This window comes from Crocuta crocuta, unplaced genomic scaffold (genome assembly GCF_008692635.1).
Source record: "Crocuta crocuta isolate KB4526 unplaced genomic scaffold, BGI_CrCroc_1.0 scaffold516, whole genome shotgun sequence".
NCBI lineage: Eukaryota > Metazoa > Chordata > Mammalia > Carnivora > Hyaenidae > Crocuta > Crocuta crocuta.
In genome coordinates, this window is record NW_027529538.1 from 2,448,573 (window position 1) to 2,476,434 (window position 27,862).

At 41.8% G+C, this 27,862-nt stretch overlaps 1 protein-coding gene across 2 annotated transcripts; it reads right to left on the reverse strand.

Annotated features, from left to right (window-relative positions):
• Positions 1-4,248: 4,248 nt before the first annotated feature.
• On the reverse strand, positions 4,249-26,822 carry SLC16A14 (solute carrier family 16 member 14). 2 transcript variants are annotated; one of them, XM_077761360.1, is made up of 5 exons: positions 26,556-26,822; positions 19,178-19,321; positions 13,507-14,481; positions 6,731-6,795; positions 4,249-4,714 (listed from the first exon to the last, which is right to left on the reverse strand). In XM_077761360.1, the coding sequence occupies exons 1-5, from the start codon at positions 26,812-26,814 to the stop codon at positions 4,700-4,702; spliced, it is 1,458 nt and encodes a 485-aa protein (XP_077617486.1). In that variant the 5' UTR covers positions 26,815-26,822; the 3' UTR covers positions 4,249-4,699. The 2 variants fall into 2 exon arrangements, with proteins under 2 accessions (XP_077617486.1, XP_077617485.1); XM_077761359.1 differs by having other exon boundaries at positions 4,249-6,795.
• Between the last annotated feature and the right edge of the window lie 1,040 nt (positions 26,823-27,862).

Consider the following 27,862-nt stretch of genomic DNA (forward strand, 5'->3'; position numbering starts at 1 on the left):
AGGGGCAGAGGTATACAGAGAGAAGAACCCCAAGCAGAATCCACGCTCAGCATGGAGCCCAACGTGGGGCTTGATCCCATGACTCTGGGATCAGGACCTGAGCCAAAATTAAGAATCGAACACTCAACCAACTGAGCCACCCAGGAGCCCGCTAGATGTTCTTTATATGAATTCTTTTTTTTTTTTTAATATTTGTTTATTTTTGAGAGAGAGTGAGACAGAATGCAAGTGGGGGAAGGGCAGAGAGAGAAGGAGGCAGGCTCCAGGCTCCGAGCTGTCAGCATAGAGCCTAAGGTGAGGCTCGAATCCACAAGCCGTGAGATTGTGACCCTGAGCCAAAGTCAGACACTCAGCCAACTGAGCCACCCAGGTGCCCCATCTTTTATGTGAATTCTTGGAAACAAACTCAGATGGTGCTAAAACATTCAAAATATTGAACAACTTTATGCACTCTCATGGCTGATCCCAGAGCAGCTGTGTTGATGTTTGCACTGACTGTCCAAAGCAATGGTGGGTTAGTGGCCGGTACCTTAGCACAAGTCAGAGGAGTGACACCGGAATGTACTGGAAGTCACTGTATTTTCCACCGCCATGTACTTGCAGTCAAACAATGGGCAGATTCACCTAAGGATATCTTGGATGAAGTAGTACAAATTATTACCTTTCATTTATTAAGTGTTTAACCTGAGTCCACATCTTTTTATATCCCGTGTAACAAAATGGGAAGGTATGCACAAAGAACAGCTGCTGGAAATCAAAGTCCAGTGGTTGTCTTGGGGGAAAGCACGTCTGTAACTAAGCTGTGAGCTGAACTTACTGCCTTTTCCATGAAATACAGTGTTTATATCTGGCAGACACATTACTGAAAGTGAGGCTGTCACTTCAAGGAAAATAAGTGCAGTATTTGTTGCCAATGATAATATTTAAGCTTTCAAAAGGAAATTAGAATTCTGGATAATTTATATCAACCTCCATGAGCTTGTCCACTTGCCAATTGAGATAGAATTTACATACCATAAAATCTACCCTTTTAAAGTGTATAATTCAGTGGTTTTTATATATTCACAAAAGTATGCAACAATTATCTAGTTCCAGAACATTTTCATCATGCCGAAAAGATACCCTATTAGCACTCGGGGCGCCTGGGTGGCTTAGTCGGGTAAGCGTCCGACTTTCGCTCAGGTCATGATCTCGCGGTTCGTGGGTTTGAGCCCCGCGTCGGGCTCTGCGCTGACTGCCAGCTCAGAGCCTGGAGCCTGTTTCAGTCTGTGACTCCCTCTCTCTCTGACCCTGCCCTGCTCACGCTGTCTCTCTCTCTCTCTCTCTCCTAGAAATAAATAAAACATTTAAAAAAAAAAGATACCCTATTAGCACTGTCCGGTGGTACTCACTCCGCACACTCCTTTCCTCCCAGCCTCTGGCAACCATTAACATGTCTTCTGTCTTTATAGATTTTGCCTATTCTGGATATTTCATTTAAATGGAATTATACAATGATCGTGTGATTTTTAATTTTTTTTTTAACTTTTATTTATTTTTGAGAGACAGAGAGAGACAGAACATGAATGGGGGAGGAGCAGAGAGAAAGGGAGACACAGAATCCGAAGCAGGCTCCAGGCTCTGAGCTGTCAGCACAGAGCCTGATGTGGGGCTCGAACCCACAGACTGTGAGATCATGACCTGAGCTGAAGCCAGATGCTTAACCGACTGAGCCACCCAGGCGCCCCGATTTTTAAACATATTGTATGAAATATAAAAACATTTGGAAGATCTATCTATGAGACTCGGGTGGACCAATATTTTCCAAATGCCTACGGCATTATGTTACAAAATCCTAATTGGGTAAAAGATCCATCCAAAATGCAAGGCAGATCAATGGCTTCTAATGTAAAGATTGTACAAGAAGTTCATTGCTACCATGTCAGAGTCCACATTGCAACTAACCTTTAAGAAATACCACTTGTTGAGTTAGGGCATGGTATCAAAAAGAATCTATAATTATCTGAAGAGACTATTAAAATACTCCTCCCCTTCCCAACTACATAGTGGCAGAAGGCTGAACTTTCTTCATGTATGTCAATGAAAACCACATATCACAACAGACCAAATGCAGAAGCAAATATGAGAATCCAGCTATCTTCTATGAAGCCCGATATTAATGAAATTTACAAAAATGGAAAACAATGCCACTATTATTTTTTATGTTTAGAGAGAGTGTGAGTGGAGAAGGGACAGAGAGAGGGGGGACAGAGAATCCAAAGCAGGCTCTGCGCTGACATCAGCAAGCCTGATGTAGGGCTCCAACCCATAAATTGGGAGATCATGACTTGAGCTGAAGTCAGAGGCTCAACCAACTAAGCCACCCAGATGCCCCTACAATGCCACTATTCCTACTGAAAAATTTTAGAGGGAAAATATGATTACTTTCCATAAAAATGTTATTTATATTAACATAGTAGGCTTCTTATCATTATTCCAAAATGAAGTAATACAGGCATATTTTTAAAAATGTCTCACTTTTGATTTCTAGCATGGTAAAAATTAATAAGGTATACCAACCTCTCAAAGGACCTTTCGGTGTTGATTTGTTTTTAGGAGTGCCAGGGGGACCTGAGACCCAAGAGTTTGAGGACCATTGTAGTCTGTATCTTTCACTTGACCAAGTAGATATACTTAATTTTATTGAACCTCTCTGTATCTTTTATATTACCAGTTACAGTTTCATTTAAACAGGTCATGAATCCAATTTGCCTCAGCTTTGGGATAACACTGGGCCATTGTTTGCTTTGCAACAGCAGCTTACCCATACACGCAGGCTACTCAAATGCAGAGGCTTTACATCACCTGTCTTGTTCTTATAGAAGCCCAGTTTACATTTGTTAATGGAGAAGAATCATGGAAACAGAAAGATTTAATAGAATTAAAATATTATACAGTATGAGTGCTCCAAAGATAGTAATTGACCAGAATGTTGTATAAAAGGAAATAATAATCAATGCGAGAGTCAGGACAAGTATATGAAACTGATTAGAATGTTTTGATCTTAAATACTGTGAAAGGGAGTCTCCAACTTCAGCATGCTTAAGAATCAACTGGTAAGCTTATCTAAAAGGAAGGTTTGGGGCACCTGGGTGACTCGGTTGGTTAAGCATCTGACTTAGGCTCAGGTCATGATCTCACAGTTGTAGAGTTTGAGACCTGCACTGGGCTCTTCGCTGACAGCATGGAGCCTACTTGGGATTCTCTTTGTACCTCTAATGCTGTCTCTCTCTCTCAAAATAAATAAATAAAATAAATAAAAAGCAGGTTTATTGGCTTCATCCCACAAGATTCCAATTTATTAGATTTTAAGGAAACCTAGGAATCTGCATTTAAAATAATTTTGAGGGGTGCATGGTAGCTCAGTTGGTTGAGCACCTGACTCTTTATTTGGCCTCAGGTCATGATCCCAGACTCATGGGATTGAGTGTGAAGCCTGCTTAAGATTCTTTCTCTCTCTCTCTCCCTCTGCACCTCTCCCTATGCTCTCTTTCTCTTGCACGCTCTCTAAAATAATAAATGAATGAGTGAATGAATGAATGAATGAATAAAAATAATTTTGGATACAAGTTTTAAATTGAGAAAGCATTATGTTCATAAGGAGCAAAGTCATACCTAACCCAGTTCCGAAACTTCCCTCCCCAGAGCTGGCCACTGTTAGTGTCTTCTTACATTTCCTTCCAGAAATGTTCTATGTATACATATACAAGCCATATGAATAACCTTTATTTGGTATTAATAAAAACATAGTTGGGAGCACATTAAACACATGTTTTCTTGCCCTTTTCTGTTAGCAATACATGTTGGATAAGGTTTTCTAATTTTATAGATGGGTCTTTTTTTTAAAAAAAAGAAATAGCTGCATAAATACCACACTTTATTTTACAGTTCCCTATTGATGGACATTCACATTGTTTCTAGTCTTTTATATAACAAACAACAAATCAAAGATCTTTGTTCATTTTTAGGAAAAAAATTTAGAAATGCAATTGCTGGATTAAAAGGTATGTACATTTCAGATTTAACAGCTGGGCTTGGTGTTTCTAATGACCACCCTACCTACTTCTCTCCAGGAGGCTCTATGACCACATCTAGACAAAAACTGTTCCAGGGGAAAGATCCAAGCCGATAATCATCAGTTACCTTTTCGGACTCTCCCCCGCTAAAGCCAAGACAATAGAGATTTTATACAAAAACACAATGACCATCTTTAAAGAGGACAAAATTTATTTCATCATATGTAAATAAAAGTCACTTGGATACGTGGAGGGAACACTATAGAGCACGTGGTGTAAATATAAAATTAACTATTTGTAATATTGTCAAAGAACTGTAAATAATAACAGAGTTTAAACAGGAAGTATTAATATGTTTGCTGTAATTCTTCATAGTATTCCTTTTGATTCTGTTGTCAACACGAACACCGCAAGCAGGTTTTAGTGTTGTAAAATGGGAACTTCTGGTTTGATAGAAATCGCCATTCCATAAATGCAGAAAGTCAACAGACACCTATATAAACTGCACCTTAGCAGGTCTAACTTGGGTGTAACGAGCGCCGGGTAACTGGATAAAAGGTTCATGTTCATGAGCACAGCCAGCAGTGCGAGCAACAAAATGCATGGGCTATAGCACCATTCAAAACACTTAACACCGCCTCTTGTTAATTTGGTGTCATCTGAAAATGCAAGTAATGGAAGTCTTGTAGTCGGTTTTAAAAAACACACGTTTTCCCCCCTCAACCTAATTATCTGATATTACAGTAAATATGTAGAGAGAGATAGAGCATTGCCTCAGGATTTAAGAACACCTTTATCAAAATAGACAGCTGGATTCTTAAATAGCAGCCCAAGCTATAATGATAACAAATAGGTCGTTGTGTTGAACCAAATGGAGTGTGACATGCAATTTATTATCTACAACAATTCACAGGCGATTCTTGAGTTATTAGAGGTAATCTTGAGTGTGTATACTAACCATGCTTTTGTTTCTCCTTTCCATTAGCTGCCTTCTATTATTACTGTTATTTTGGTGATCACTTTGATCATACAACTCCTCCCACTAGACATTAGAGCAGGAAATAATGAGACAAAACAAAAAGGAAACTTGTCCCTGTAATCTCTTGTCAACAGCTCTGAAGTGTTTGGCGGAGGAAAAACCTGAAACTATTGGCTAAAACGAAGCTTGGGGTAATATTCTGTGATTCCAATGGCTAGTACTATCCCTGCCTCTAATTACCAAGGATAACTGAGAATGCTCTGTGCTCACTTTAGATAAACTTGACCCAAGGCATTGGGCAATGCTGTTACAAGGCTGTTGCGTGTGCGGGGAGCAAATTGTGAGTAGAAATTTAAATGGTTCTAAAATATGTGTAAACAACTAGGGCAGCCAGAAATTTCAAAATCTGGGAAGAACATTCTGCAGTCTGAAAACTGTTTTGGCTTAGAAAAATAAACATCTCAGATAAAGGAAGAGCATTATTTGATGTCATGGACCACAGTTATCTCGTGTATGAAATCAGTCAAGAGAAGGATTTTTAAAACCATGTTGATCTCAGGCAAATGAACTGTCTCCTTAACCAGAGACTTTGGAGAAGGGCTACCGGTTAGTGCTACTCCATTGTCAGGGGCACAGACGTCTAGACTAAGGGAATTCCGTTTATTGCCCTCGCATTTCATAGTCTCACATTTTGGATTAGTAACACACTTTACGAATGATTTCACTGCCAACTTTACATATCAGCCAGCAATTACTTCTCTGCTTTATTTACCGGGTGGGAGAAATTCAGAAAAAAATTTTTTATAAACCCCAGATCATGCTCAAAAACGAAGAGGCCAATGACATGAATAAAAGTGCTTGAATCATAGCCCTTGATTCAATGTTTGTGTGACAAATACGACTTCTCGCTAAAGAAATCATTATTATTTATCTACGTTTTGTCCTAAGGTTCAGTTTACAACTAGATAATATTGAATTAGGATTGATGGCAGATGCTTTTCTTAGAGGAAGATTTATAAATTCTACTCCCCAGCTGCAGGATTCTTTCATAAAAATATAAATTGTGTTTCTTGAATTGTACTAAACGTATTACCTTTGAAATTACAGCCTGCCTTTATTTTCCACTAGTAGATCAACAGATCCCTGTAATAAGTTCTGAAACCTAGTTATAGTTTTGTGCTTGAAATCCATTCCTCTGTAAGCTTTCCAAAAGCATTTAGTTAATTTATTTTCACCTTACAAAGAGTAGTTGAGTCGAAAAGATTTTCCCCGTGTTTGTTTCAAATGCTGTATCTAAAACCTTAGTCCCAGGGGATGATGAGAGAGAATAGTTTCTGTAAGGGCATTTCTATCGACTATATAATAGGCTGTCTTTGAGGGACATTGCCTTCTCTAAAACATACTCAGGCTTTAATACCTACCAGCATCACTTGTCCCCAAACGGAAAGGCAGTGCTGCTTTCGAACGAAGTCATGACCATGGCATTTACAAATGACAGAGCCAATTACCATACAAAGCACTTCCTCACAATGTCACAGGCTCCTCACCGCAACCATGTGAGGTAGGCGTGAGTACCACAAAGAAATCTTACGGGAACCATAACATGACACTAAACGTGTGTGTCATCCATGTATTTTTTTCTGGATTGTTCGATAATTTGAATACACGGTTGAATGAGTAAAAAGAGTATTCCTACCATGTAGAGTAAGCCACATATATAGAAGGAAAAATCATATTTTTCTGTGATGTCATAGATCCAACCTGCAAGACAAAAAGGAATATATTCAGCGTAACATAGCTGATAAAAGTCACGAACACAATTACTGCTTCTGTGTAAGTAAATTTCTATAAAAATTTACTTATAGGTCATGTAATGCCCCAAACATTTCATTTAGTCATTCTTCAAAAGTTTTTTTTTAATGTTATTTATTTTTGAGATAAAGAGAGACAGAGCGTGGGCAGGGAAGAGACAGAGAGAGAGGGAGACACAGAATCTGAAGCAGGCTCCAGGCTCTGAGCTGTAGCACAGAGCCCAATGTGCAGCTTGAACCCACAAGCCATGAAATCATGGTCCGAGCAGAAATTGGATGCTTAACCGAGTGAGTCACCCAGGTGCCCTTCATTTAGCCATTTTTAAGCCCAGGCTGCGTAAGCCAGAGCTCTCAGTGCTTGGGAGGTGACTCGCAGCTCTCAGGGTCTTTCAGGCTGGCCCAAAGCTAGCAGTCGACAAGTGAACCCAATGATTTTCTTTTTCTTCACAAATACAACCACAAATCTTTTCTCAAACCTTCCAAACCCTTCTGAAGAAGTTTCTAGTGTATATCAAAAGAGGTTGAGAAAAAGACATTTGAACTTTCATTTACTATGAAATGTTTGAGAGTAAACATCTATTCTAGAAAGAATACAATTTTCCATGTTTTATGAAATTCACATTAACAGCTATAAAACTTTAATAATTATATACATAAAGAACTTGAAATTGTCAAGGAGATAGACTTCAGTGCTGACTAAACTATCAGTTTTTAAAAAATCATACTTTAATATTATAATCTAAAGCTTTCATATACTCATCTTACTAGGCACTCTGTAAAATACTATTATATTTCATGGACTCTAAGACACCATGAATTTCATGATGCATCATTATCTTATGTAGCAATAAGAAAAAAATATCCTTGTCAGGTGAAATATGACTCAATGTCTTAGGGCTCTGTAAAATGCATTCCAATTCAGAGATGTTAAAATGTGAAGAAAAAAAAAGTCTCAGAAACTAGGAAATACAATTACACTCCAGTGATTAAGTCTAAGAATCAGTCACATGCCATAGTACCCACGTAGCCACGCCATGCAAGCTAAGAGGATTAAATCAACCACAAGAATTTCATTTACGGTAAAAATGTAAATTTCAAACATTCACTTTTTTCAGAAGCACAAGTACATTAATTAGCAAAGACATAAGGAAAAGAGAAGTGATTTAATGACGAAAGGTAGTATTCGTGACCACTTTTCAAAAATATCTTTTCAAAACCAACTGGCAAATGAATGCATAAATGCAACTAAACCTTCTCCCACCCGCAAATAGCTACACGAAAGCAACTGCTAAATGTGTTGACCAGTACTTCTGACTTCCCGGCTCTTGTCTGTTTCTCTTCACCTATTTTCTCTTGCATAATTAATGCGCCTGGGTGAGTAAAGGTAGTCACAAGGAAAAACAGACACTTGACTTCCTGAACCATTGATATATTTTAACCACTCAAAAGCGGTGGGCTCGGGATACACTTTAGATGTTAACCAGCTTTTTTGAGTTTGTTATTTGATATAAACATACAAAAGAAGAAAATGTAGTTTAGTAAAATGTCTCAGTTTTTCTTAATCTCTGATTTGAGACAAGGGAAGATTGAACACCAGAGGCAGATGTGGCTTCAGAACGGAATCAGAAGGGGCTCTGACACAGATGAACGAGACCGCACCCAACTTGGCTCTGTGTTCCCACTGAACACCTGTGCGCCACTGTGAACTATGCAGTGAAGGGTCGGCTTGCAGATAACGCAGTGCTCTGTCTCCACAAACAGACTATGTGACAGGACTATCTATAAGCTACAGTAATAAGCTACTGATTATTATAAAAACAATCAGTAAATACAAATGAGCTTCTCATACTCCACTCATCCCCTATGAATGGTGACCGTGTCATTTCAATTGTTAAATCTGTGCTTTTCATATGATCAAGGGACAGAGTAGAAAGAATAACCAACAGTTTACAACTGGAATGAGCTGACCTACCCCCTGCTGCTGCAAATGGATCTCAGAAATAAGACAACATCTTAACTGATTGGAAAATTTATTTGTATGTAGTTCCTTTACGTTTTTGTTTGAAGTGGTTGAAATAAGTTCCCAGGGCTCTGTGATGTGCGCCCTACCTACTTCTCTTCTCTGTAGCCCCAAGCTTAACCATGGGCACAAGTCACACACAATTTTTTGTAGTTTCTTATTTATTTACTTCTTTATTGAGAGAGAGAGAGAGAGAGAGAGAGAGCATGCACATGCATGCAAACAGAAGAGGGGCAGATGGAGAGGGAGAATCCCGAGCAGGCTTCACACTATCAGTGCAGAGCCCAGTTCAGGGCTCAAACTCACGAACTGTAAGATCGCGGCCTGAGCTGAAATCAAGAATCAGACACTTAATCCGCTGAGCCACCCAGGAGCCCCAAACTTTAAGGATTTATTTTTAAATGACTCTGGCTCCTGCCGTTTCTCTTTGGTGCCTACTTTTAACATTTCTGCCTCTTTGAATTTAATCCATTCCTGCATCAGATGCAAAGCAGGTCAGAAGAGACAGGACTTTACCATGCGCTTTGATCCTCTGCACACAGGGACATAACTCTTCAGAGAAACGATGTTTCTGACAAGCTGCCCACCTCATTCGTCCTTCAGCACCTCTCCCTATAGATACGATCTCAGTTCCTTGGGTTTGGAGGCTGGCATCCTTGGCAACCCCGATTCAACCATCAATTCAAATCAGCAGCTTCCAGGTAAAGCCTGGTTCCCTATGAAATTGCATTCACGTTTCATTGGAGTCTGTCAAATGAGGAATGACAGATGTTTTCTTATTTATTAAATAGGTGTTCCCAGCTTTTGATGAAAAACATTGCAAACTGTTATACTTCAGGCAAATAGAAGAAGTATGTATGTATAGATTCTTAATCAAATCTGGTGGCCAAGTTTTGCTATATTTTACATTGGAAACATCTAGAAAAGTATCTACTATTATTACATTTTTAAAAGAGATGAAGTGAATGCCCAACAATATTAGAAATGAATTAGACCAAGAAGTTCATGTTGCTAAATGACAGGGCTGCAATGTCTGTTCAATATCTTATTGTATATTCTTCTCCTAAATGGAACTGTGTAACTGTCTAACATGCTACCAAATGGTCCCAGATTTTTTAATGTCAGTAGAAACCACTTTGGAAAATGGAAAACACATTCATTTCTGAACCCATTAAAAGAGAAAAAGGTAATGTGAACAATCATTTTCCCTGTAGCAAACCCCGCTAAGTAATCATTTCCAGCCCACCTTGAATTTCTAGCAAGATTTTAATGGGGTAATTTGGTCACTCATAATTGCCAGTCACTTCTGAACTACGATACACAAAAGACTGGGCTTGCATCTGATTGTGATGTTGGCTCCTTGGCCTGGAAAGTCAATGAACTAAACACAGTGCAGTTAGCCACTGATGTTATTGAGCATCCTTAGTGCGTGAGTTTGGTGCAAGATGGAGAAACAAACAAAAAGAAGGAAAATCCCCTTTGGCTGGTGGCCTGGAGACACACAGCAGAATACTGATTTTACAGCCCCCATGGCAGCCTTCGGCACCCATTCATAGATCGTTCTTAACCATTAATACAGTGGTTTCTACCACCGCATTCAGCTATAGAAGCCACTTCTAGGAAGGAACCTTGAAGCAGGCAGAGATAACACCTGATGACTTGAGGGTTGGGTGTAACTCCCTGCTTCGGGTTCTAATTCCTTTCTCTTCCACTCAAAAAAGTGCCCTAGAATGCAAATCAGTGAGAAGGACGTGACCACCAAATGGAAAACCATGCTGGCCAACTTGGGTGCTTTAGTTAACATTGATCATGAATTGCTCGTGCCACACTTCACAGCTGTGTTGTGATGTTGCTATTGGAATCGGGTGGATCCGTATAAAAATAACCCCAGACTGACCATTAGAGCAGAAAATACGCCTGGATCATGAAAAGAACCATCAACAACAGATTCCATTTCCAAATACAATATGTCTGAAGAACTTTCAACTAGAGAGTAGATGAGCCACTGATAAGGTTCCCATCCCTTTAATGGAGACTTCAATTTAACATCTCTGGAAGGTATCATTGGTTGTCTGATCCAATTCTGTCAATTCTTTCCTCCTTTCCTTCCTCTAGTGCAGAGGCTGGGAGGCAAAATACAGCTCCCTCGAAGCTTGGACTGGCTGCGTGACACAGTTCTGGCCAATCAGATAGAAGTGGAAGTCTGCTGAAACTGAGCCGTTGTTCCCATATTCCTCCTTATAAATGAAATGTAGGGGCTGGAGCTGCAGCAGCCGTTGTGTGGCCATGAGGCAATTAGCATAAGGAAAAGGCCAGGAGGATCTTGGAGACACTGTCCTAGTACCATCCAGATCTCTGAATTATAGACTTCTGATTATGCTACAAAACTAAATCTCTGTTTAAGCTACCCTTGGCGGGGTGTTCTCTTATTGCCAACATCTCAGTGATGTTCTACATCCCTGAGAGAAAATTCTGCATGATCACTGTGCCAGTTCTGGCTTTTCCACTGCCCATCTGGTTTGCTGCACTGCTAGTTAATCACTGTCACCTAGAAATTCTGCACCTGCATGTCTGTGTTCGGGCAGAGAACGGGAGCAGCCCCACATGTAGCTGGTAGGTTTACTCCTAAACTGAGTCTCGGGTCTTAAGCCTTTATCAGCCAGCGGCCAGTGTTATCAGCTGTAGAGGCAAAAAGCCATGATTTCTTGAATTTCAAATCCTGGGGGAGACTTCAAAATGAATGTGTTGACACAAGCCTTCTGCTGGTGGAGCCTTCGGATAGGAGATGACTATATGATCCCTAGAGAGACTGGGAAGGGAGGGGAGGGGAGGGCTTTGTCCTGCAACCACGGGGTTCTCTGGTAGAGGAATTCCTGCAGAGGATATGAGAATAAAGGGCAAGGAGGGGCCAGACAAGGGGGCGGGTAGAGCCACCTGAACAAATGAGGCTCTACCAAGTCAGTTTAAAACACTGCACAAAATCTCTGGCAGCTCTGACGACAGCTACCGGCCCTGACCCGGCAGCCCTGACAGCCACCTCTAGATGGCGCCTATCTGTTGATGTTTGGCCCCAGCTGCGGCCACACTACGTGGGCTCCTGCCTCCAATCTTTGGACAGAGGGTTGACCTTGTCACCTTCGCCCAGTACCTGGTCTCTTGGGGGCTGAGTCTACCTGCCGATATGTTTTCCCACAAACAACAGGTACAGAGAGAGCTCCGGCTGCCGTAGGGCTCCTGAGTACCTGTGATATCTGGTACGCCCACTGCAAGAATCAAGTTCTCCACTGAACTCAGGTGAACACGTGCAAGAGAGCTTGCCCCGGATGCTGTCACCTGGAGACCTCTGGGCCTCCGGTGGGCAGAATGCTCCGACTCTCCCCAGCTGCTCACATCCTAGTCCCTGGAACTTGTGAATGTGTCCTTATGTGGCAAAAGAAACGTGGCAGATGAGGTTGAGTTAAGGACCCTGAGATGGCGATTATCTTGGGTCCAACAGACCCAATGTAACCCACGTGAAAGAAGGAAGCAAGAGAGTCTGAGAAAGATGAGAACACGCTGTGTCGCTGGCTTAGAAGATGGAGAAAGGGACTGAGAACCACAAATGCAGGCAGTCTCCAGAAGCTGTGAAGGGCAAAAAAAATGGATTCCTCCCTACGGCTTCCAGAAAGAAGGCAGTTCTGCTGCTACCTTGCTTTTAGCCCACTGGGATCCAATTCAGCCTCCTGATCCCTACAACTATAAGGTACTAAGTCTGTATTGTTTTAAGCCCCTAAGTCTGTGGCAATTATCAGAGCAGCGACAAGAATCTGCCACAGGGCTAGGTCCAGCTCCTAGGTATGTTGTATTGGATCTACATATAGTGTCTTAAAAATCTGGAAATGTTCGGGTAATGACACTCATCATAATGAGCATTGCATAATGTACACCCTTGTTGAGCCACCATGTTATACACCTGAAACTAATGTCATGTGGCATGCCAACTATATTTCAATTGAAATAAAATAGGGACATCTGGGGGGCTCAGTCAGTTAAGTGTGCAACTCTTGATTTTGACTCAGGTCATGATCTCACAGTTGTGAGATGAAGCCTGGTATCAGGCTCCACACTGAGCATGGAGCCTCCTTGGGATTCTCTCTCTCTCTCCATCTCTCTCTCTCTGTCTCTCCCCTGCTCATGCTCTCTCTCTCTCTCTCTCAAAAAATAAATTATTAAATTTAATTAAGAAAAATCTGGAAATGTTACCTAAGAGCCCGAGTCCTAGTTTTTCTTTGAAAACAACAACACCACTAACAATGGAAGATCTGATAAGAATTTTCCAAATTTCTTGGTGACAGTAACCAGTAGGAGGGGGGTGGAGGCTGCCTCCTCCAGATGGGTAGGGCTTTGGCACTATTCCATTGCCCACGTTACTAGCCTGGCCACTTAGCTTGCAGACACGGATCTAAAGTTAATCTGCTTCTACCAGAAAGAATAACCATTACCTTGCTGACATTTACAAATGAGAAGTTGGGGGGCCCGAATGGGAAGAAAAAGGCGCATGTACACAAATGGGGACTTCTTTCTTGGGCTTCAAAGCACAAAGGAGAACACAGCCTAGCTCTCTACACGTACTCTAAGCTCTTAAAACCTTGTATGGTTTACCTGCAAACGGTGGTCCGAGCAGCGCGGAGATGCCGTTGGCACAGATGATGATGCCATAGGCGTTGGCCAGGTGCTCGATCCCCACCAAGTCTTCAGTCACTACGGGCATTAGGGAGAAATAGCCGCTAGAAAACCCTATCAGCGCGCAGATGACCGCCAGGCCGGCATAGGTGTGCACCAACGGCAGGATGAAAATGCTGAGGACGAGGGTGAAGTTGGCCATCAGGAAGACATTCCAAACGCTGATGCAAGGTAAGTCGGCCACAACGCCCAGGGCCACTTTTGCAAAGATATGCACTATTGCTATAATTGAGGTCAGAGGGAAAACGTCGTTTTGCTCGGATAGATTATACAAATTGACTATTTCTGGGAGGTGGATGAAAGGGATAACGAAGCTGCTGTAGGCAAACAAAGCCCAGAAAATAAAGGCGACAAACATTCGATTAGTAAAGAGCGAGGCTGCTCCAAAATAGCCTGAGTACCAGTCTCGGAAGCCCTTCTTGACTCTCCTGGTCAGCCGGCTCGCCGTCTTCAGAACCCGAAAGGCGCCCATGTTCTGTCTGTGCCCTGCCTTCTCCTGGCACGCCTGGCCGGGGAGGTCACCGAGGGTCTCCTCGATCCCGGGCCTGCCACCCTTCTCTTCTGCTCCGCCCAGCTGTCCACTGGACTTAGATCCAGGGGAGTGAGCCAGGCCCACCTGGGCATCTTTCCCTCCCGGGTGGTCGCGCTCATTCCCAGGAGAGAGGGGCCTCATGAGCGCCCCGCAAACGCACAAGTTTAAGGACACGGCGCCTTGGATGAACATCGCGTTCCGCCAGCCGTACTCCGCGCACAGGTACTTCAGCAAAACCGTCATGAGGAAGGTGCCAAACCCTGTCCCCGTGGTGCTGAGGCCCTGGGCAAGGGCGCGTCTCTTCTGAAAGTACCTTCCCACCATGACCACTGCCGGCAGGTAGGCCATCCCACTTCCAAAGCCTGCGCCGGTTGGATGGGGAGAAAGAGCACACAGCACAATATAAATGGACGTCTCCAGAATTGGCAGAGTTTCATTATATTAGTCTCTATGCTACTTAAAAAAAATTTTTTTAATGTTTATTTATTTTTGAGAGAGACAGAGAGACAGAGCTTGAGCAGAGGAGGGGGCAGAGAGAGGGTGAAACAGAGAATCTGAAGCAGGCTCCAGGCTCTAAGCTGTCAGCACAAAGCCCTACAAGGGCTCAAATCCATAAACCGGGAGATCATGACCTGAGCCGAAGTCAGATGTGTAACCGACTGAGCCACCCACGTGCCCATCTATGCTATTTTTTTTTTACACAAAGAAATAATAATGTTTGTAACAAAGAAGCTCAGTGGGTAAGCCCGGAGTGGGTCATCCATGGAAGTTTCTAGTCCCTCATTTCCCTAGAAGGCTTTGCAGCACAGTTTACTCCAATAACGAAATGAGCCAGCATGGTTACATCAGAATATCAGAATGAATGCATGCATGAGAAGATGGATGAATGAATGAATAAATGGATGCCGAGGGCCCTGCTGTCAGTGCTAATTGCAGTAAGTACTTATGAACAAGCGGATGAAGAGCAATTGCAGGCAATTTGCAGAAGCCTCAGGAACGTGTCCACTTGTTCCCAAATTAATAGGAAGAATAAAAGGAATGTACCCATAAACATACTCAGCGAATGGACGTCAAAACCACGTAATACTCACTTGTATCTCTGATTTTTACTGCTCTCTTTCTTAGTAAACTGGAACAGTTTGTGTTTCCATTGACTAAATTAAAACGCTGGTGGGGGAGACTGTGGGTGTTGGGGGCAGGGGGATATGAGAACTAACTGTGCTTTCTGCTCGATCTTGCTGCGAACTAAAAACGGCTCTAAACAAAGAAATCGATTTTAAAAAATGAAATGAAATGAAACAAAATGCTGGCCAGGAGGCTGTGGTTTGCATTCTTAACTTCTAGGTATAGACAGAGGGAAACCATAAGACCCACTTCAATGACCATGGGGCGCCGTAATGCTTAAGGCCTCCTGACATGAAAATGGCGGCACGGTAGTATGAAAGAGACTCTGGCCGATGTTGCTCCCCAGAGCCAAAGCCTCCTTAGTTCAGCATCATTTAATAGTTTTAGAATTACCTGAACTTAAAAGACCAGAGCAGCATATATGCAAATACAATACTAATTACCATTAACTGAGTGCTAATGATGGGCCAGTTGCTGTATAGGCTTTAATTGATTTGGTTTTCACAATAACCCAAAATTAGCTGTGGTTATGCAGCCCCCACCTGGGGTTTTTTCTTTTGAGAAAGAGAGAGTGTGAGCAGGGGAGGTGTAAAGAGAGAAAGAGAATCTCAAGCAGGCTTTGCACTGTCAGTGCAAAGTCAGATGCTTAACCGAGTGAGCCACCCAGGTGCCCCCAAAATGAAGAATTTCTTTTTCTTTTTTTAATATTTTTATTTATTTCTAGGAGAGAGAGAGAGCGAGAGAGAGCGTGAGCAGGGGAGGGTCAGAGAGAGAGGAAGATACAGACTGAAATAGGCTCCAGGCTCTGAGCTGGCAGTCAGCACAGAGTCTGACGCGGGGCTCGAACCCACGAACCGCAAGATCATGACCTAAGGGAAAGTCGGATGCTTAACCGAATAAGCCACCCAGGTGCCCCGAAGAATTTCTTGATATCATGACATATCCAGAAAGTGTTTGAATTTCTAAATGTCTCATAAATGACTATATTTTCTTAAAAACTTGTTTGTTTAATCAGGATCCAAATAAGGCCCTCTCAGTGCTATTTGTTGCTATGTATTTTTAAGCCTCTTGAAATTTCTGGGGTTTTTTCTTGAAATTTACTTGTTGAGAAAACTGGGTCATTTGTCCCATGAAATTTGTCATCGTCTGGATTTTGCTGAGAGCACAAAGTAAGTTTAATTTTTTAAAAAATTGGATTTGTTACTGACAATAACCAACATCCTAAATTAAAGGTGGTTATGGATTTCTATACGACAGCAGAATCAAATGATTAATAGGAAGAGAACCAAGGTACCTAAGCATAAGCACTAATTCTAACTCAGTGTGCGTAACAATCTCATGTATGAGGGGAGAAAAAATCCAGGCCCAACGTTACAAGTACTTACTTCCCTGTTACACTATTCGTGCCCTTAACAGCCTCATCCCCTTTCCTGAGGTGGCTTTACTGTCAGTAATGGGCAGAATTATTCCATGAGCTTATAGGACAGGCCTTGGGGAAATGCAGCTCGAGCCCAGGGATCAAGCAAGACCCTGCTAATGTTCAGCCCAGGGCAGGGCCCTGGAATCATTCTCCTCCAGACTCAAGTTTGGAGGCGGGGTTACAGCCTGACCAACAGGGTGGAGGAAAGAGGCTCAGAAGGGGAGAGAAAATCCCGTGGTCCTGGGTCAGTGTGGATGGGGGAAAAGGTGTCCTCAGGAGACAGGCTTAAGAAAATGGAGCGCTGGTAATCTGAAGACGTGTTTCCAGACTCCCTTGGCTGATTAAGGTACTCAAACAGACATTATTTTTCTGCCTTATAGGAGGAAATTCCTACACGGTTTTAATTGTCTAGGTGTTCAAAAAAAGAGAGATACAAAGAAATCTGTCTCAAATACTTTTTGGAGTGAAGAAGGATATCAATAAAGTGTTTTTCAAATGTAAATTGTAATGACAGCCCAGGGCTTTGCATATATAAGCTAACTGATTTAGCAGGATTTTCTAGTTAAATATAGTTAGATATATATTTGTGGGGGAGGTGGATACCATTTTTTTTTCTGAGACTTTCTTCGGGTATTTCCTGTATAAAAGGTGGGAGCCATAGCGTGTCTCAAGATAGTTTCCTTTCACTAGCCTCTTGATTTCCTCCCTACTTCTTTAGACCCAGAAATATTTGTTGAATAAGTAAGTGAATGAAATAAGTAAATGAATGAATGTGGAAACAATATTATTTGAAGGTCAAAAACAATTAACGGCCAGAAATAAAGTTCATTTAAGCAAATAATCTGATCAAAGAAATCTCTGAATGATGAGAATGAACCTCAAATCCCAGTTTTTAGCATCAAGTCATAGTCTGTAAAACCAAACAGCACCACATCAAGTTACAGGGGACCCCACATGTCTGCCCAGAGACCCCGGCGTGGCTCTTTGGTCTGAGCAGGAGTGTTTATTTCCTCACCTGTTGTATCAAAATCCCTGTGCTGGCTCTATTCATTGGACCCTATGGGGGAAAGTGGCTAAACTACTCAGGGCAAACATCTTAAGTTTTCTTTCAGAACTGCTACCAAGTCCTTCAGATCAGTGGTTTTCAAACTAGGATTCGAAGGACACAGAAATGTTTTATGTGGATAAATGAAACTTACAGAGAAGAAGCCTGCCAACTTATTCCGAGGGCAGGTTTCCGTGTTCAGGTCTCCTGCTATCATAAAGTAGGCACTTAAGCTTATACTACAATAAAATGCTACATTCTGTATAACAATTACACATCATCTAACACTAACTGAGGATAACGACTCTATTTTGTGGTAAGCACTGCCACAGCTTAATACAGATTATCTCAATCCTTTCAATGACCCTGTAAACCGAGCACTCTTCATTATCCCATGCAGCAGATAAGTAAACTGAGATCTAAGTAGGTTAAGTAATTTGCCCAAAGTCACACAGATAATCAGTGGGGGAAAAAAAGCAAGACTTCCACATTCTAACATGTAACTCCTCTTCCAACACTGTCATTGACATGTCATTTATTAGGATTGAAGCTCTCTACTCAAAGAGGAAAGTCATGCTGGTTCACTGCAATACAATTGCACGAGTAAGAAATGCCTTCCTATCTGTGTGAATTCTGCTACCTGTTGATAAAGGAAATTACGGCTGGGAATGTATTTTGCAGAATGGATACGCAAACCACGCTGCCTGGTAGCCAATTCTTAACCTATTCACGGGGCAGTGACACTCTTTGTTTGGGATTTGCTTCTCTCTGAGTCTCTATAGATATGTGGATTTTGTTGCTATTTCATTCATTTGAATGGGGCTGAAGGAGAAAATAATTATTCAATGATTCATGCTCCATTCTGCACTTATTAAATGAGAGTACGTTGGGGCGCCTGGGTGGCTAGTCGGTTAAGCATCCGACTTCAGCTCAGGTCATGATCTCATGGTGCATAAGTTCAAGCCCCGCGTCGGGCTCTGTGCTGACAGCTCAGAGCCTGGAGCCTGCTTCAGATTCTGTGTCTCCGTCTCTGCCCCTCCCCTGCTCATTCTCTCTCTCTCTCTCACTCTCTCTCTCTCAAAAATAAACATTTAAAAATTTTTTAAATGAGAGTATGTTATTAATTCTCTCAACATTTGGTCTGTTCACCTATGTGAATTATTTTGAATTGTATTATTACCTTCCTTTTCCCATTCCTCATAAGAAGACTAGCACTTAGAACCAATCATGGGAAATTCAATGAGATTCTCATAGGAAGGTCCAGTACACTCGTTAGGTTGCTTTTCCACCCTTAAGGCATATTTAATATCTTATATTAAAAAGTGTTTCCTGGAGTATATGGTGGGGAGGGGTGGAGGATACAGAGGACAAAATATTTTAATGGGTCTCTTTTCTCCACAATTATTCATTGCCAAAATGCCCAACAAATGTATTTAAAATCAAGTTTAAGAAAAATCGCCGTGCTTACCAGCTGTCACGCCAAAAGTAATGAAGAGATAATGCACGTTTGCCGCATAGGCACTCAATACCCAGCCGAGCGAGTTCACCAGCCCTCCGATTATTGCCGTCCGGCGACACCCACAGGTGTTAATAAACAAGCCTATGAAAGGTCCTGTCGTGGAACATTGAAAAGGGAATTGACTGATGGTGTTTTATGTTCATGCTTTCTTAGCAAATCCTCACATGAAGACAAAGAAGACAACATTACGAGGGTTATTAAATACAAAGAACCAAGACCCCCTTTGCTTTATATGCACAAAGCTTTTAGCCTGCAAAGGTGGGTTTCGGTAACTGCACTGGAGCATGAAAACAAGGTTCTAGGTTTTCAAGGAAGGCAGACCTGGAATAAATAGACAAATAAGTTGGTTCATTCTCTGGTCTACGACAGAGGTAGGTCCTAAACTAGTGGCCCATGGGCTTATTCAGCCTGTGGATGCAGTTTTAAAATCTAGAACATGCTTTAGGGACGCCTGGATGGCTCAGTCGGTTAAGCCTTCGACTCTTGATTTTGGCTCAAGTCAGGATCTCACAGTTCCTAAGTTCGAGTCTCGTGTTGGACTCTGTGCTGACAATCTGCTTGGGATCCCGTCTCCCTCTTTCTGCCCCTCCCCTGCTTGCTCTCTCGCTCTCTTTCTCAAAATAAAAAAAAATAAAAGAAACTTAAAAAAAATCCAGAGCGTAGTTTAAAAGATGTTTTGAATCTGTTGCCAACGTTTAAAAATTAAGAGCGTTCCCAACAAATCCAATGGCGATGCAGAATCCAGTAGCTTTCCACACAGCCAGGGCGGCTGGAGCTGAGCCGTAGCTGTGGACACACTCCTACTTTGCCGCTGTCACCACCTTTCCGTGAGTCCCGTATGTGGCCTCTCACCCTCATTTTTATTCCTCGTTATTTGAGGTTTTGACTCCACACCCAAAGGGGGTACAGGAAGGGATTCCCCGGGTCTCCCGTGCTTCCCGCAAAATGCTGAGAGCTTGTTTTCATGAGGACACCCAGATGGAAACAAACCACGTTGCAAAGAACTTCTCATCGCTTCATCTGAACTTCAGCCCCTGCCAACTCTCAGTCCCAGACCGGCCCCAGCAGGCTATGCACTTATGACACTGCGTGGAAGATTCAGGAAGACACTTCAGTGTGTAGTTGATGCCATGCTCACAGCAATACGGTATCGAGCGACGCGCATCCTGACTGCTTACTTTCTTATAATGCTCTAGTTCTGGTTGACCCTCCGTGTTTTCTTCCTGATTTTGTGGTAACTGCTAATGTCACAGAAGCTTAATGCTTGCCTTGTGATCAGTGACTCCTTGTCCAAAAAGCAATCCATATTTTAGCTCTGTAGTGTGAGGCTTTACTCGACATTCAGTAAGATGGCACACTTTAAACATCATATTATTTTTGATCATTATTACTTTTTACAGTTATGAAAACCTATATTCTGGTGGAAATATTTCAGGTTGAAAGTTTGTTAAACTTGGGGCACCTGGGTGGCTCAGTGGGTTAAGCGTCCGACTTCGGCTCAGGTCATGATCACACGGTTCGTGGGTTTGAGCCTCGCGTTGGGCTCTGTGCTGACGCCTCAGAGCCTAGAGCCTGCTTCAGATTCTGTATCTCCCTCTCTCTCTGACCCTCCCCTGCTCACTCTCTCTCTCTCTCTCTCTCAGAAATAGAAAAAATTTGTTAAACTTGGGGTGCCTGGGTGGCTCAGTCGGTTAAGCGTCTCACTTCTGCTCGGGTTGTGATCTTACAGCTCTTGAGTTCAAGCCCTGCACTGGGCTGTGTGCTGACAGCTGGGAGCCTGGAGCCTGCTTCGGATTCTGTGTCTCCCTCTCTCTCTGACCCTACCCCGCTCGTGCTCTGTTTCTCTCTCTCTCTCAAAAATAAATAAACATTGAAAGAAATATTTTTTAATTTGTTAAACTCTAAGGAGCTTCTCCTTTTAGTCCAAACCGAAATAAAATTTTCCTTAAACTTCTAACTATATTCATGTACATATTTGGATACACAGTTTGCAAATGAATTTTTTTTTGTCTAATGATTTTGAGAGGGCCTAATCCTAAAAATGATGATGGTAGTGAAATTATTAATTTAATTAACCCTGGCACATTACAGAAAATAATCCAGTAGACAAGCCTCTTAAAACAGACAATGTAGTACATATATGTTATATAAATATACTATTATATATTATAAAATAACCACATGATACAAATAATATATAAACTAAACACACTGACATAAACATCTGAGGGAATTATTGGAGGCAATAATTCTGAAATTCAGAAACCATAAGTTGAAGATGTGTCTTTGATTTCTTCATGAATATTTTTATTTTTCTAAACCCACAGTCTCTTTAGCACTCAAATCTCGGATGAGTGGATAAAAAAGAGAAAAAATGCATGACTCATTGGTCTGCAGTTAATTAGCCTTTTAAGCTATTAAAAGCATGTTCAGAGGGCGCCTGGGTGGCTCAGTTGGTTAAGTGACTTGGGCTCAGGTCATGATCTTGTGGTTGATGAGTTCGAGCCCCATATCAGGCTCTGTGCTGACAGCTCAGAGCCTGCAGCCTGCTTCCGACTCAGTCTCCTTCTCTCTCTGCCCCTCCCCCACTCATGCTCTCTCTCTCTCTCTCTCTCTCTCTCTCTCTCTCTCAAAATTAAATAAACATTTAAAAGAAAAAAACGTAAATGCATGTTCAGGAGTTCAGGAACCTGACCATATTTTCCATGTAACAGAAGTTCCCAGAAACAAGTTTGTCTGTGACACTTCATGTTTATGGAACATGGCATTGAGAAGGCATTTGGCGAAAAAGAGGGCAGTGGAATTCCCAAGTAAGAGCAGATAGTCATGTCTGAAGGAATGTGCTATATCAAAAAGATAGGATTAATTGCTTTGCTGATAAGCACATTTAGTTGATAATAGTGTCTGGCTCTTCAGGTCATCTCTCGAGTGCTGGGTTTAGTCATTTATGACTTGCAGCTGTGCAAACTCAGCCCCAGCAATGCTGTGACTCCTCCACGGTTACAAAACACAGATAAGTCAAAAAAAGGAAGTCGGACCCAAGCTTCCTGATTCCGTTCCATTTTCTTCTTCTTCTTTTTTTATCTTTATTTATTTCTGAGAAAGAAAGACAGTGTGTGAGTGGGTGAGGGGTAGAGGGAAAGGGAGATATAGAATCCGAAGCAGGCTCCAGGCTCTGAGTTGTCAGCACAGAGCTGGACATGGGGCTTGAACTCACAGACCATGAGATCTAGACCTGAGCTGAAGTCGGACGCTTAACCGACTGAGCCACCAGGGACCCCATGATTCAGTTCCATTTTCTAATCCTTGCTGATGGTCAGCTGGAATCTCCAAGATCAAATTACCATTTCGCCACAATGAAAAGAACTCCCTACACAGTCTAAGGACAAAGGTAAAGGAGGTGGAGGGTCGTCTGGCTATTCTTTCCACTTTTGTGGGGAAATTCAGTGTTCTGGGAATGAGATTCTACACATTACCAGACTTTCTCCTCTTCAGAAGGAATCTTATTTTGGCCCATTTTCCACATATTAAAGCTGCAGGGAACACCATGAGGAAGTCATAATTTCTTGCCCATCTCTGCATCTCCTAGGCTGGAAAAAGCTCAGGTGAGGAGAGAAACACTCTGAGGTGACCTTGGCATACAGTCATGGATGAAAGTAGGTCGTTCATTGAACTCCTGGCCTCTTGGGGTAACCCCTCCCTGCAATAAGGTGTTTAGAGCTCTAAATCAATGACTCTCTGCCTTGGCTGTGCATTGGAGTCACTTAAGAGCTTTAAAAAGCCCTGAGGTTTGGATCCCACCCCAAGAGGTTATGATTTAATGGTCTAGGTACAGCATGAGCGGCAGAGATTTTAAAGCTCTCCAGGTGACTCTAAGGTGCAGTCAGGATCGACAACCGTTGCTCTAAATCGACTTCAGAGGGAAGTAACCTTTTGCAGCCAGTAGATTCCCCTAACAACATGGCTTCCACCAAGAATTTTTCCAAGGACTATCACTAAGGCTGCTGTAGATATGACTGTGGTGATTACATTTTGCTAAAAATTGGGACCTTCGGCAGGAAACTGGCAAAGTCCATGCTGGCAAAGAATGAAACAAGAATGAAATTATTGAATTTCCGTGTACAAGCTACTGCCCAAGAGAGGGATGACTTTCAACTCTGTAACATAATTCATGGATTTTTAAAAAAAGTTTATTTATTTTAAGGGAGAGAGAGAGCAGGGGGAGGGCAGAGCGAGAGGGAGAGAGCCTGACACGGGGCTGGAACCCACGAACCATGAGACTGAAGTCAAGAGCTGGAAGCTCAACTGACTGAGCCACCCAGGTGCCCCATGGATTTTTTTTTTTCTAATTTAAGAGAGAAAACCCAAATGTGCTTATAATGATTAGAAAGTGAAACTTACTATTTATTCACTTCAAATACATTTTTGGTTCTCATTTGATGTAATGGTAGACAGTGCAGTATGGCAGAAACAATTCTGGAGTCCAATGGACCAGCTTTGAAGCCTGCCTCACACTTATTGGCTGTTTGACCTTCAGTTAGTTATGTAAAAAGTCTGTGGGCTTTGAATGTTCTTCCTGTGTCAGAGACAATGGTCTGTCTCTAGTGCTACTGTGGGATCAAATGAGATCATATACATAATGCGTGCTTGGCATGTAACAAGTGCTAAGTAAAGGAGAGCTATTCTTGTAGGCTTCTGGCTTGGGGGAAAAAAAAAAACACGTATCTGCAGCTGCCCTGTACCAGGAAGCCCCAGATAATGAATGGCAATTTAAGGTGATGATAAGATAAAAGACCTTTTATTTATAAAACTATGAACTTTTCGGTGTTATGATTTCCATGGCAAAAGATATTTATCTGGCAGACACCCTTCCTGTAGAAAGGTTAGTGTACACACTAAAATTACATGTCCAGAATTCACAAACAGAATTCTGAATATGTGGTTACCTCCCAATAAAAGAGGACAATCACATCTCACCATTGCTATGAGCTAGGTGTTCTGATTTTGAGGGTCATATTCAAAATCATTTCCAATAATTTCAGGACTGGCTTCCATCGCTTACTTTTGTAGAACTTGTGAAACGGAGAATAATATCTAAGACAACCTTACTGGATGATTTGGAAATGGGACATTTCATATGCTGGCCTTTTGCTCAATCTCCTTTTTTGCGGTAGGCATACACTTCTTAGTGCAATTGTAAGTGTTTTGTTCTACCCCTTAAAGATTTTTTATTGTAAAGATTTTATTTTATTTATTAAAAATTGTATTTTAATGTGTATTTATTTTTGAGAGACAGAGAGAGACAGAGTGCGAGTGGAGGATGAGCAGAGACAGAGAGAGGGAGACACAGAATCTGAAGCAGGCTCCAGGCTCTGAGCTGTCAGTACCGAGCTCGATATGGGGCTCGAACTCAGAGACTGCAAGACCATGACCTGAGCCAAAGTCGGCACTCAACCGTCTGAGTGACCCAGATGCCCGTAAAAATTTTATTTTTAAGTAATCTTTACATCCAGCATGGGGTTCGAACTCACAACCCCAAGATCAAGAGTTGCACGCTCCATGGACTGAGCTGGCCAGGTACCCCCTTAAAGATTTATTTTTTAAAAAGAAAGAAAAATAGATGTTAAGTGTGCTAGAAGCACAGTTCTCCTTCTGTGACTGTTGAATCCCAACCTACATAAAACTACCATATTCCCTACACTCCATTTCTCATATGACAGTCATTATTTTAACGAAGCCACTTCATTAAATGAAGCCACTTTAAGGAGCCAGTTGCTTAATGTTGCAGGCAAGACAGTGTATCAGTAATTCCCTCACACACATAAGGGTGTCCTTATGTAATTTTAAAACAAGATTAGTATTAATTCCCTTTGATAAACACGCCTACTCCACACACATCTTGAGAAATAACACTTTGTCCTTGTTTTCCATCTTTAGCACTACCATGATTATTAATGTTGTTTGTATTATCCAGTAACATTGACTGAATGCCAGCCAAGAGCAATCAATCTCCAACTTGTATTCAAGCAATTAATTACCAATGTGGAGATCACTGAGAAGGGAGGCTTCCATCAAACACACAGATCCCTGCCATACCCAAACTCTCACAGAACCAGAAAAAGGCTTGAGGCCATTTATGTTTCTAGTATAAAATATATTGTGAAGACTTAAAGAGAAATTTGATATAAAAGTATGGCTTTGACTTTCAAGAGATAATGCAAAGGAAAGCACCTGGTATATAAGAGATGCTTATTAAATATTAAGTAAAAATTGTTTAGTTCCCAAAAGGTAACACACGAGCCATAATAACATGTTACTTTTATGATGACTGTCTAGCTTCACATCTCCAACTTCATAAGGATTACTTTCACAGATTGGTGTGCGGTCAGATTTAACTAGAAAATATATTATTGTTCCTTCCTGTTTGCTGGATCAGAAACTTTTCTAAAAGCAGTTTAATAGATTTTTCAACAGCATAGGATCAATATCTCAAATTACATCATTGGAACTCTGAAATATGATTGTTGCTTGACTTTTATGGTGTTTTCTCTAAAAAATTTTTTAAACAATATTTGTAAGTATTAAAGAATTAAAGTAGTTAGGTATCATGACATCAGTAATGATGTATAATCAATTACAGCAGTCAAGGAAAGAGAGTCTGGGGCAAAAGGTAGTTTTTTAAATGATCAGTTTTTAAGGTACTCCGGCTTTTTATAATATTCAAATATTACAATATCAAACCAAAGGACAAATGCTGTATGATTCCACTTATATGAGATACTTTCCGTCATAGAGACAAAACACAGAGAGGTGGTGGGAACGGGGAGTTACTCTTTCACGGGTGCAGAGTTTCAGTTTCGGATGATGAAAAGGTTCTGGAGATGGATGGTGGTGATGAATGTACTCAATGGCAATGAATTGTATACCTAAAAGTGGTTAAACAACATTTTTAAAAGTTTATTTATTTATTTTGAAGGGGGGTAGTGTGAAAGGCAAAGAGAGAGGAAGAGAGAGAATCCCAAGCAGGTTCCTCCCTAACAGTGCAGAACCCAATGAGGGGCTCTCATTGGATCTCTCACGAGCGGAGAGATCATGATCTGAGCTGAGATCAGGAGTCAGACACTTAACCGACTGAGCCACCCAGGCGTCCCTACCTAAAAGTGGTTAGAACAGTAAATTTGATGTTATATATTTGCCACCATAAAAAAAAATAGTGCCATCGTTAACATCTAGTATCTAACGTTTCGACAGTATAAAAACATACTTACAGTGGAAGATCGTCACTTTATAATTATTCAGTATTACAAGAGTTGACTCACAAACATACCCACAATCAAGGTGATGCCCATGCTGAGCGAGCTGACCCACGCAGTCAGGCCGCGGCTCTGATGGAATTCTTCAAGCCATTCCACGTTGAGGACTCCCAGGGCCATCTGGGAGCCCATGATGAGGATGTGCACAAAGAAGGAGGAAAGGACCACCATCCAAGCCCAGCCACTGTCAATGTTTGGGTGGGACTTAAGCGTCTTCTTATCTTTGGGGTCGTCTTCAAAATCATACCCAATATCTTCGTGACTTGTATACATTTTCCAAGATTTTCTGAAATACACATGATAAAAAATTTCCTTGTATATTAACCAAAAGTATCTTTATCTTCTTTGGACAAGCTCTACCTCCCCTTTCGTAATCAGAGCAGCTTCATCATCCTATCAGACCTTCAGATTCAATTTGTCACTGTGCAGATTTGGGAACGCTCCTTACTTTTTTAATGCCAAGCACTTTTGTGGAACCTGTTTCATCTTTACTGTCATCCTATATATAAGTATTAGTGTACATATTTTAAAGAAATGGATATAGACTCAGAGAAGTGAAATCCCTTTCCCAAGTTCTCATGGCCAGTAAGTCTGGCTACACAGGAACCTGGGAATCAAACCCAGCTATTCCTGACCCTAAAGCCCATGCCTCATGTCTGCTATTGAGATGTATACTGACGGGTGACAACAAAGATGTCACAGAAGGAAGACATATAGCTCTAAATAGCCTTTCAGGGTAGTTTTCCTTTGGTAGGGCCCTTAGCAGAGCATCTGGTTCTCATTTTCTGCATCTTTTTGTTCAGTACCACCAGAGTGGATTAGCCTCAGAAGACCAATTCATGTGAACCCAACTCAGGAAGAGACAGGTAAACTAGAAGGTTAATTTATTATTTTTACAATGGGAGATACAGCTTTCTAATAATGACGATACCCAGGTCTGATACACAAGACACATGTTTTTACTCATTCTACCTACCCCTGTTATAGCATTTCCTGGGAAACGAGAAAGCTGATTGAAAAACAGGAAATCAGACTAAAAGAATTTGAATACTACAGGGAGGTACAGGTTACCAGTGAGGTTACCTGGGAGCCAAAGGCTAGATTATGTCCGTGTGCCAAATAAGAAGCTTAGTTTCTCTTGGATACAACAAACAGATGGGGGCTGAGTTTGTACAGGAAACAGACATGATGACTCGTGCTCTGCATAGATCCATCTCAAGATGTTCGGAGAAGAGGCTTGCGGGCTGGATGGAGCTGGGGGGTGGGGGGCGGCAATGCCAGGTCCAGCGAGGACTCTGGCTTCGTTTTTATTTTTCAGGAG